The following is a 12,524-nucleotide window of genomic DNA, read 5'->3' on the forward strand; positions in this document are numbered from 1 at the left end:
TGTGTGCCTGGAGGAATGACCTCCATACAGCATAATTTGATCACCATATCATTCCTCTGATCAGAAAATTTCAATGATTCCCTCCTTGCTGTTTAAATTAATCCCAAGTTCTTAGCCTACTGTTCAAGACCTTGCAATATTCTGATCCTAAAACCCTATGCTTTCCACCAAAATCTTTTATAATTCTTTTCCTAATACCCTGTGCTTGACTCAAACTGAATTATTTATAGATGATTTCCGATTTATGTTCTATGCTTTCCTCTGAGCATTATTCTCCAGTGAGTTTCTTTCCCTGACACTTTCCTTCTGCCTCAATTCTAAATTTCCAAACCACTTCTTTCAGTTTAAAGCTACCTCTTCTATTTAGTCTTCTTTGACTGCGTTAGCTGGAGTAATCTCTTTCTTTTACTAATCTTCAATAACGCTTATCAGCTCCTGTCTATTTTTATCACTTTACTTTGTATTGTAGCTATTTCTTGCACACACTTTAAGTTTCTGTTAGACTCTGCTTAGTGCTCAAACTTCCGTCTGATAAATCTTTGAACATCCTGCAGTGCCTCTGCATGTCTGTTGTTCAAAGTTGATGATGCTGAAGTGGTTTGCATGTGGTTTATTTCCTCTACTGGGGATAAGTGCCTTTAGAGAAAGCCCTACATCTTGCTTGAGAGAGGTCTCTGCAATTATAGGCTAGTGACTTGTAAACAGAAAGTGTTCAATACATGTTTTATTGAATTAAAGAATGCCAAAAGGAAAACTCCCTAAGGTAATGGTATAAGAATTAGAAGGGAATGGTGGGGTTAAGAAAGAGACATTTAATTTCTGAGATAAAATGTTGTTTAAGATATAATAAACTCTCCTGTGATTTGTGTTGCTGTTGTTCAGTTGCCAAGTCATGTCTGACTCTTTGCAACTCCGTGGACCTTATACAAGTCCAGTATGCCAAGCTTCCCTGTCCCTCACCATCTCCTGTAGTTTGCCCAAGTTCATGTCCAATGAATCGGTGATGACATCCAACCATCTCATCCTCTGTTGTGCCCTTTTCCTCCTGCTGTCGATCTTTCCCAGCATCAGTATCTTTTCTAGTGAGTTGGCTCTTCGTATCAGGTGGCTAAAGTACTGAAGCTTCAGCTTCAGCATCAGTCCTTCCAAAGAGTATTCAGGGTTGATTTCCTTTAAGATTGACTGGTTTGATCTCCTTGCTTTCCATGGGACTCTCATGTACAATCATGCTAAGGAAGAAGCACAATAGAGATTTTTGGTGATGTGTGGCCAATAGAGGTGACAAGTGTATGAAACTTGCATCCTCCTTTAAAATGACCACACATTCTGGATGGCTTGAACAGTACTGGTTTATACCTTTTGTTTCAGTGTAGCACTCTTATAAATGTTCCATTTCAAATGCTGTTAGTAGGTCACCCTATTTATTAAATACTTCTATGATTTTTAGACGACTGTGTTACTGTGAAACTTGTGACATAGGCTAATATTTGGGATAATAGATGTAATTTGTCAGGTGTGGATATAAATCTCATCTCTGCCACCTAGTAGAAATATGATCTGGACAAGTTACCAAGACCTCTGTAATTACCCCCACCCATATGGCTGTTATGTTCAAATAGAGATGGAGGTCCTTGATATGGAATTTCTCAATAATATTCAGGTTTCAGTATTTATAACCCCACAGAGGTTTTATCAAGGGCCAGATATGTCTAGAGTAGTGGGGAAGGAAATAGTCAACAGAGTTGTTATACCTCTAGCCCTTCTGCATTAAAGACCACACAACCAAATAAAAGGGCATCGTTCTTGCTAGTGAACTGTTTCAGCTGGTTACCAACAGAAGGGCTAAACATCACAGAAACTGGAATCCAGCATCATTTGTCTCTTGAGTAGGAAGAGTAAAGCATCAGTAAGACATGAAGGTTATACATTTCCCTTTACTATAAATTCAGAGTATGTTGGACTGCAAACCAAATCTGAATCTAGGATTTCTAGACTTTCTGTTCCTCACTAAGAAGAAAAAGTGTCTAGATAATAAAACATTTCCAAGTGGAAATAAACCAAGACAATATGATGAAGGGTAAGAACAAACTTATCTGCCAGAAATTCAACTCTGATGAAAAAAAAAAATCTAAAAAAAAATATTTTTAAGTAGGCAGAGTTCAGTGATTAAGAGACCATTCTAGAGCCAGGCTGTTGTAATTTAATCATTACCCTACCACTTTCTGGGGCTTCCCAGCTGCCGCAAGTGGTAAAGAATCTGCCTGTTAATGCAGGAGACTCAAGAGACGAGGGTTTGATCCCTGGGTCTTCAGGAAGATCCCCTGGAGAAGGGAATGGCAACCCACTCCAGTATTCTTGCCTGGAAAATTCCATGGACAGAGGAGCCTGGCAGACTACAGTCCATGGGGTTGCAAAGAGTTGGACGTGACTGAGCATGCACACACTAGATGCACCAGTTACCCTTTTGTAGCCAAAGGATCTTTCATGTTATTTACCCTTGTCTCAGTTTTCTTACCTGTAATATGGAGATATAAAAAAAGCCTATCTGCCTGGTTGGTTCTGACAATATTAACATTGTAAAATTGTTATAATTTTGATTGTGTTATTTTTATAAATATTAAAAATGTATTATAAATATAATTATATTTTTGTGTTAATATTGTAGAAGTCTTAAAACAGTTTCTAGTCAATAGTCAGCCTACATGTGCACTCCTCTTATTTGAGCACTTGAGGGTAATAAGTACTCTCCTTGCCTTTGTATTTGTATTGACAGGATGGGACTTCTGTGGTGTGTAATGAGTCTGTACTTCTATGGGATCCTGCAAAGCGATGCCTCAGGTAAGTAAATGTCTTTTAACAATCTGTTAAGATGCAGATAACACATAGAGTAATGTCGTATGTCTGAAAATGGGTTAAGACACCATAATGTTGCTTATTTTCATTGACTTCTGTGGTAATATACATCTTATATTTGACAGAATCATATAGTTTTGATGGTGGCAAGAACTACTGAAATCTTTAGTCTTTATGGGACAAAGTACACTGGGAGGACTGGTTTGGTGTGTTTGATTATAGAAATTTATCTTCACCTTCACATCTAAGGCAACTAGAATCATATTTCTTCCCCTTACCCCAGGTCCTATGGGAAAAGAAATGACAGTGATAGTGCATGACTTCTGATTTCCAAACTTGAGCCAGTGGTGGAGAAAGCCTTGGTGGTAACAGCCCACTAACATCTTATAAACACAAATAAATAAAGACAGAGTTTTGCTCTGATGACTCCTGCAGTGGAGGAGACCCAAGAGACACAGGTTCAGTCCTTCATTTGGGAATATCCCCTGGAGAAGGAAATGACAATCCATTTCAGTATTCTTGCCTGAAAAGTCCCATGGACAGAGGAGCCTGGAGGCCTACAGTCCAAAGGGTCACAGAGAGTTGGACATGGCTGAGGAACTATGCACACAGAGAGCACACATAGGAAAGAAAGAACCTATCCCATTAGGCTCATTCCTTCTTTGGATGTTGCTTCATGAGCATAAGAAGTTGCAGCCAAAATATTTATTGAGTTTAAGTAACCAAACTCAGCTATCATGGACATGGATCGTATGACATCAGAGTTACACGGGACTTGAAAGTCTGTCTTTGTGGGTCTCATCTCATCTGTAGAAGTACTGCTCAGAACTATTTGATGGTACCTCTAACTAGTGATCATCTCATTTTGGCCCATTGTGTCTTTGGACTGATCACATTATTAGAAAATTGTATTACTACATATAACTGAAATTTGTCTTTTGTCACACCCATACATTTCTTTGGTTCAACTGCTTGATTTAAATGGAAAATGCTTCATCCCATGAGTCTCTAGTTTTAATTCAAGGAACTGAGTTATCTTCATTTAAAGAAAAACGTTCCCATGTATAATTTCCCTGATGATCGTGGATTCATACTTTGAATATCATTGCTTTACTTCTTCTTCTATGTGAGAGGCCAACAGAGATGTTTAACAGGGGTCACCAAACCATGGCCATGTTCTCCCATATATACCTTCAACTTTTCTTCATGTGGCATGGATGTGAGCCTTCCTACCATCCTGATTATTTTTCCTGTGTGTGTTTTGGCTTTGCTATACCACTTAAGGCATTTCATTGGAAACCAAAAATAGCACTAAAGGAGGGGTATAACTTGGACAGAGGACAGCTCAAAGCCAAGAGAAGGAGAGATAACTTCTAACCTTGTTGGCCCTTAGGGGCTTTACAGAGGAGAGGATATATTATAAGCAGGACTGATATTCAACTGGGATTCACCAGTATAGAGCTCTACTGCCTGTTTAAACCAGCATCTACCCTGCTTAACTGAGTGTCCCATTTGACTGGCCAGTTCCCTGATGTCCTGATTTTAAATATGTTGAGTATAACCCCTGATAGTAGTTTCTTATTTGATTTAGTACTGTGTTGAATGGTATCTTCTTACAGAGGCCTTCCTTAACTATCTTAATTAAAATAGCCTGCCAATCACTCCAGTCCTCTATCCTTCTTTAGTTTTCCTCATAACACTCATTATTTTTTGTCACTCTATCAATCGTTCTCATCCTTTTCTCCTCCTCCTCCTTTTTCATGTGCTTTTTCCTTTCCAATCCCTGTTTTCCTATCCTTTCTTTCTTTCTCTCTTTCACTTCCACAGTTCAGTTCAGTTCAGTCGCTCAGTCATGTCCGACTCTTTGCAACCCCATGAATCACAGCACGCCAGGCCTCCCCGTCCATCACCAACTCCCGGAGTTCACTCAGACTCGCATCCATCGAGTCAGTGATGCCATCCAGCCATCTCATCCTCTGTCATCCCCTTGTCCTCCTGCCCCCAATCCCTCCCAGCATCAGAGTCTTTTCCAATGAGTTGACTCATCACATGAGATGGCCAAAGTACTGGAGTTTCAGCTTTAGCATCATTCCTTCCAAAGAAATCCCAGAGTTGATCTCCTTCAGAATGGACTGGTTGGATCTCCTTGCAGTCCAAGGGACTCTCAAGAGTCTTCTCCAACACCACAGATCAAAAGCATCAATTCTTCGGTGCTTAGCCTTCTTCACCATCCATCTCTCACATCCATACATGACTACTGGAAAAACCATAGCCTTGACTAGACAGACCTTAGTCGGCAAAGTAATATCTCTGCTTTTGAATATGCTATCTAGGTTGGTTATAACTTTTCTTCCAAGGAGTAAGCATCTTTTAATTTCATGGCTGCAGTCACCATCTGCAATGATTTTGGAGCCCCCCAAAATAAAGTCTGACACTGTTTCCACTGTTTCCCCATCTATTTCCCATGAAGTGATGGGACTGGATGCCATGATCTTTGTTTTCTGAATGTGTTCCTGCCTATTTCTCTGCTTTTAAGCTCCCCAAGGACAGGGACTTGTTCATTTTGTCTGTTAGAGTAAAGATTGACACATAGACGCATAGTAGGAACTCAATGTTTACATATATACAGATAGATATATGAAAGGTATCAGTTCAGTTCAGTCGCTCAGTCACGTCCGACTCTTTGCGACATCAAGAATCGCAGCACGCCAGGCCTCCCTGTCCATCACCAACTCCCAGAGTTCACTCAGACTCACGTCCATCGAGTCAGTGATGCCATCCAGCCATCTCATCCTCTGTCGTCCCCTTCTCCTCCTGCCCCCAATCCCTCCCAGCATCAGAGTCTTTCCCAATGAGTCAACTCTTCACATGAGGTGGCCAAAGTACTGGAGTGTCAGCTTTAGCATCATTCCTTCCAAAGAAATCCCAGAGCTGATCTCCTTCAGAATGGACTGGTTGGATCTCCTTGCAGTCCAAGGGACTCTCAAGAGTCTTCTCCAACACCACAGTTCAAAAGCATCAATTCTTTGGCACTCAGCTTTCTTCACAGTCCAACTCTCATGTCCATACATGACCACTGGAAAAACCATGGCCTTGACTAGACGGACCTTTGTTGGCAAAGTAATGTCTCTGCTTTTCAATATGTTATCTAGGTTGGTCATAACTTTTCTTCCAAGGAGTAAGTGTCTTTTAATTTCATGGCTGCGGTCATCATCTGCAGTGATTTTGGAGCCCCCAAAATAAAGTCTGACACTGTTTCCATTGTTTCCCCATCTATTTCCCATGAAGTGATGGAACCAGATGCCATGATCTTCGTTTTCTGAATGTTGAGCTTTAAGCCAACTTTTTCACTCTCCACTTTCACTTTCATCAAGAGGCTTTTGAATTCCTCTTCACTTTCTGCCATAAAGGTGGTGTCATCTGCATATCTGAGGTTATTGATATTTCTCCCAGCAATCTTGATTCCAGCTTGTGCTTCATCCCACCCAGCGTTTCTCATGATGTACTCTGCATTTAAGTTAAATAATCAGGGTGAAAATATACAGTCTTGACTTACTCCTTTTCCTATTTGGAACCAGTCTGTTGTTCCATGTCCAGTTCTAACTGTTGCTTCCTGACCTGCATACAGGTTTCTCAAGAGGCAGGTCAGGTGGTCTGGTATTCCCATCTCTTGAAGAATTATCCACAGTTTATTGTGATCCACACAGTCAAAGGCTTTGGCATAGTTAATAAAGCACAAATAGATGTTTTTCTGGAACTCTCTTGCTTTTTCAATGATCCAGCGGATATTGGCAATTTGATCTCTGGTTCCTCTGCCTTTTCTAAAACCAGCTTGAACATCTGAAAGTTCACAGTTCACGTATTGCTGAAGCCTGACTTGGAGAATTTTGAGCATTACTTTACTAGCGTGTGAGATGAGTACAATTGTGCAGTACTTTGAGCATTTTTTGGCATTGCCTTCCTTTGGGATTGGAATGAAAACTGACCTTTTCCAGTCCTGTGGCCACTGCTGAGTTTTCCAAATTTGCTGGCATATTGAGTGCAGCACTTTCACAGCATCATCTTTCAGAATTTGAAACAGCTCAACTGGAATTCCATCACCTCCACTAGCTTTGTTCATAGTGATGCTTTCTAAGGCTCACTTGACTTCACATTCCAGGATGTCTGGCTCTAGGTGAGTGATCACACCATTGTGATTATCTGGGTCGTGAAGATCTTTTTTGTACAGTTTTTCTGTGTATTCTTGCCACCTCTTCTTAATATCTCCTGCTTCTGTTAGGTCCAGACCATTTCTGTCCTTTTTCGAGCCCATCTTTGCATGAAATGTTCCCTTGGTATCTCTAATTTTCTTCAAGAGATCTCTAGTCTTTCTCATTCTGTTGTTTTCCTCTATTTATTTGCATTGGTCGCTGAGGAAGGCTTTTTTATCTCTTCTTACTATTCTTTGGAACTCTGCATTCAGATGCTTATATCTTTCATTTTCTCCTTTGCTTTTTGCCTCTCTTCTTTTCACAGCTATTTGTAAGGGCTCCTCAGACAGCCATTTTGCTTTTTTACATTTCTTTTGCATGGGGATGGTCTTGATCCCTGTCTCCTGTACAATGTCACGAACCTCCGTCCATAGTTCATCAGGCACTCTGTCTATCAGATCTAGTCCCTTAAATCTATTTCTCACTTACACTATATAATCATAAGAGATTTAATTTAGGTCATACCTGAATGGTCTAGTGGTTTTCCCTACTTTCTTCAATTTAAGTCTGAATTTGGCAATAAGGAGTTCATGGTCTGAGCCACAGTCAGCTCCTGGTCTTTTTTTTTTGTTGACTGTATAGAGATTCTCCATCTTTGGCTGCAAAGAATATAATCAATCTGATTTCGGTGCTGACCATCTGTTGATGTCCATGTGTAGAGTCTTCTCTTGTGTTGTTGGAAGAGGTTGTTTGCTGTAACCAGTGCATTGATAGGTATAGGTAGGAATATATATATAAAATGAATGAAAAACTGTCCCTTCACATTTTTTTTTTGCCCAAGTTGGTCAACTATATAATTGGTCAGTTATAAAGTTTACAATAGAACTTGTTTGTATTCATACTAGCAATTCATCAATGTAGTTTTATGTCCTCACCTTGAAGGGAAATGGAAAAATGACCTTGTTAACCTTGTTAGAGATCAGTGAATTCTCAGGAGTTAGTGGCTCATTAGGGCTGGTGCCTCCCCACTGGTCCTGGCAGACTTGCTGTTCTGAATGACCTTTACTGTAATCCATCCAAGGAGCCCCCCCCCACCCCCTCAGATGTTGTTGGAGAGTGAGCTTTTTACCCAGGAACTGACTCATAATTCTGCCAGGGAAGCTGACTTCTTGAATAAAATACGTTCTCATACCAGCCCCATTGAGTCACCATGGGAGCAGGAAACATGTTGTAATGCCCTCGGCCCATCTGGCCCATATTCATTTGCCTTCCTTATGAAAAGGTATATTGTGTCTCTGTCAGTGATGCACTTCCTAGTTGGAAGGAGAGGAACAAAAAGTAAGTGTTATTGACAAAAATAAAAGGGGAACCGGCTCTGAGCTATGAGAGGGGAAAAAGGGATCCGATGAACCAACCTCTCGTGCATCATACCTTTTACAACAGAGTAGATGATGGTAGACTGGTTAGTCTTTCAAAGGCCCTTCCTGTGCTTCAGGTACCCGTGTTAATGGAACCACAGGATTGATGTGAACAAAGAAAGATATCTTGAAAAGCCTAAAGCTCTGTACATGCTTGTGATATTTGTTTTATCTTGTTCCTCTGGACTCCTTCGTGTGAGCCCTTCTCTAAAGGAAAGTCCCAAATTTTAAAAAGAAATCACAACCACACAACAGTTTTATTTCTATGTGGTGCATTTCAAATACAGTCAACTGGACTTTAAGTTGCACAATTCTGACTAGAAAGCATAGTCTTTCTATAGCAGTACTGTGATTTCCATCTTCACTGGGGAGTGTGGAATCAACATTTCATTTCTGATAGTAATACAAGCAAATAATCAAAAATCAGTGTTTACTCTCTTTTAAGGAATTAAAGCTTGAATGATTTTAGTAGTAATAATATAATTATAATGTTACAGTTATAGAGGTGATAATAAAGCTCCCTTTGCTGAAATAAAATTTGATTTGAATTTTACATATTCTTTGTCATTTAGTTCTCACACCCAAAACACAGCAGTCAAGGTATTTTAACTCCCTTTTAGGGGTCAGAAAATTAGAATCAGAGTGGCTGAGAGCTATCCAAAGTCATACAGCTAGTACTTAACAAAACTGTGACTGCAGCTATTTCTTCAGTTCCCAAGATAGATATTATTTTTACTAAATACATTCCCCTTGGACTCTACTAGCTTATAAATAATTTAGAAAAATATATTAAGATCCCAGGGATCATAAGTTTTGCTAATTGTTAAATGACCACCCTGTAATAGATTGTTATGTTTTTTAATTAATACATGAGAATTATTTTTACTCCCTCTTCCCCCTCATTTGAGATGTTTTCTACCCACAAGGAAGAAAATCACTGTAATGTAAGCTCAAGACTCAATATTCTCATTTTTGCTTATCATACAGTTAAATATTTCCAATATTATATACAAAGAAGTTCTCCTTTGCAAGATTCTAAAAGCAAACTGATTTGTCACACACTTCTCTTTTGGTGTGTTTCTTTGGCAGCGTGTTAGAAAGTTGAACTGTTAAAGCCACCTTTAGAGTGGAAATAAATATTCAGAAATTGTGATTGCAAGTTGGGGAGGTAGTTAGAACGGTACCATGTTTAATCTGATGAATTTGAAAAATGCTGCCATCTCAAAATTATTTGCTGCAGACCATATGAAAAATGATAGCAATGAATTTTCTTCCCCAAATGCACACGCGTGCGCGCGCACACACACACACACACACACTCACTCACATCTTTGAATACAGCTTTTTATTTCAGAGTCAACAAACTGTTGACTGTTTGCCAGGTGCAGGGCTAGATTTTTCACACATTATCATTAGCTTCACAGAAAACACTGTGATGGGGGTGGGGTGTAGAAATTCTTACAACCCTCTTATAAATTAGGAAATATAGAGCCGGGGTAGGGGGCGAGTAGGGAGGGAAAGGTGAGAGGGGAGTGTGGGGTTGGCCTCAGTTAGCAGTACTTCTGATAGGGTTTCAAAGGCCATCTTTCCTCCAAAAGCCAAGCTCTTTCTTTTATACCACATTGCCTAACCTTAGGGCTTTCTTATGCTAACAGAGGTAAGATTCCCTGATGTTTTTATCATTATTTTTAAGAAATTTGCTGAGAGTGGAAATAATAGTGTGACTTATTGGAAATGAATTACACTATGTAGCATTGTGGCTTAGCAGGAATCAAGATATTGATTCAAGATCTGACTGTTTTAACTTAACGAGCTGTTTAATGACATTAAGGTCATTTAATCATGCTGTTTCTCTGTGTCCTTACATATAAACCAAAGCAACCAACAGATTAGCAACAACAAACCTAACCATCCAGCCAACTAAACCAACTGACAATAGCAAAATCTCAACCAATTCTTCATTATTGACCCAAAGAACATTGTGGGTCTTACAATAAACCATGGACATATCCAAGATACACCATTCCTATTATTTAATTATTTCTAATGACAAATATTTATCTTACAGTGATTTCACTTTATTCTAAATATGTGTTTGGCCATTTAATATTGTTAGAATCCAGGGTAAATAATGAAAAGTTCTTATTGTAAGAATCTTACAGTCAAGCCTGAGAGAAAGAAGAGAAAAAAAATACCAAACAAAACTGCATGAGACAGCAGAGAAAGTTATTAATCCTGTAGGGCAGTATTGAAGATTCCTCAATCAAAGAACAACTGTTCTTTTCTAGGAGAAAATACATCTCTTATTTGGGAACAGAATAGTTCAGTTTGGCTGAAGGGATAGTGTGAAGATGTTTAGAAGCCAAGCTGGAAAGGTAGGTTGGGAACAGATTGTGGAGGACAGAAATCCCTGCAGGTGAAGGAAATATTTTTGTTTAATGTATTTTAGATACACTTGGGCAGTTCTTTGTTGTTGTTTTTCTTCTACAAGGATCTATTGTATTTTAGTGCCAAGCAATGGTTCCTTCAGTTTGGGGCAAATATTCAATTTGTTGCCAGCTCCCATGGTCTCATATTATTTGAATAGCTTTTTGAAAAACTCCTTACTTGGGTGTACTTGTGACATTCAGTCATATCTCTGTTGCTCATGGCTGGTCATCCTGAACACATTTTGTTTCTATGCAATTTAGTCCAAACATTTAGAGAATGTGAGAAGAATACAGTTTCATTTTATTCTTAGACCTAAAGGTCATTGGAATTATAACATTCACCCCGATGTCCTTTAAATGTTTCTTCTTGGAAGCAGCTATCTTCACTCTTGTTTTCTTTTCTTCTTTTTTTTTTTTTTAATGCTTTGAAAGACTGATGTTTATGTTTAGTTACTTGTACTTCCCAAGGGTGGGTATTGAAAAGATATTAGGGTACCACAATTTATTGGTGTGATGCTGACTTTGCAGTTACAAATTCTCTAGAAAGGCTTCTTGTAATGCAGTGATAATTCTATGTTTAGAAAAATGACCTGATTTTTCCTTCACATGTATGAATTAAAAGAGGACACTATTTTTGTAGGGAATACGTGAGTATACATGGTTCTCAGTGACAATGTCTGGCTTATAAGACTTTCTTCTGCCCTTTGAATCACCTTTGTTTCTGCAGGCCCATCCCACCCCTCACCCCTTAACATTTGTTTCTACCATATTTAGATGAGCTTTAGAGAATCAAATCACCATCTGATTACCACTGACTCACTACTGGGCCAATCATAACCCATTTTATTTCACTATTTTTAAAACAGCTTTTGTATTTAATAGATGAATTTCTTTAGAAAATAAAATATACTTCTATCCTCAATTAAAAAAAAAAACAAAGTTTGCTTTATTCTAAAATCCACTGGGTGTTGCAATCGTTCATTTATTTTTGAGAGACAGGGAGAAAATGGGTAAATTTTATAAATAATATGAGAACCTTGGTCATAATTTCAAGTACCTGCCATACAAACCTATAAAAGCAATATACAGAATTGCCTTCTTTTGTCTTTCTCTGTTTTAGAGGCAGTGGGAACAATGAAACTACAACATGGTTGAGAAAATGAGAGAAAAGAGACAAAACAATCTCACACACTTGATAAGCTAAACTTGGCTGAGTTCTGTTATTTTCATGAATTTCTTTTCTCCTTCTGCCATCAGAATCAAAACTCCTGGCATAACTTTACATTATTAGGAAATAAATACCCTTTCCTACAGTGTTTGTAAGGTCTGTAATAATAGTTTAAAGCTCCTTGACATCATTGTTTTTTTTTTTTTGTTAATTCTAAGATACTTTCATATTTTTTGAAGTACTCCTTAAGCTAGGCAGGAGTATGCATTTAAAAAAATTATTGGAGTATGGTTGATTTATAGTGTTGTGTACAGCAAAGTGAGTCAGTTATACATATACATATATCCACTCTTTCTTAGATTCTTTTCCCATATAGATCATTACTGTGCATTTTGATATATACACCACTTTACTGATGTTTGCATTTTTCCCATAACTTATATAACAGAACATTGTGATCCCTTTA

The 12,524-nt window shown here is 38.6% G+C and overlaps 1 protein-coding gene across 2 annotated transcripts in view; it reads left to right on the plus strand.

Annotated features, from left to right (window-relative positions):
* LOC120872697 (interleukin 1 receptor accessory protein) overlaps positions 1–12,524 on the plus strand; it is a 151,001-nt gene that overhangs the window by 51,270 nt on the left and 87,207 nt on the right. For both annotated transcript variants that reach the window (XM_040253252.1, XM_040253260.1), the window contains exon 2: positions 2,774–2,838. In XM_040253252.1, coding sequence (XP_040109186.1) covers positions 2,775–2,838 — 64 coding nt within the window. In that variant the 5' untranslated portion in view covers position 2,774. The remainder of the gene's footprint in view (positions 1–2,773; positions 2,839–12,524) is intronic.

This window comes from Oryx dammah, unplaced genomic scaffold (assembly GCF_014754425.2).
Source record: "Oryx dammah isolate SB20612 unplaced genomic scaffold, SCBI_Odam_1.1 HiC_scaffold_2, whole genome shotgun sequence".
In the NCBI taxonomy this organism is placed as follows: Eukaryota; Metazoa; Chordata; class Mammalia; order Artiodactyla; family Bovidae; genus Oryx; species Oryx dammah.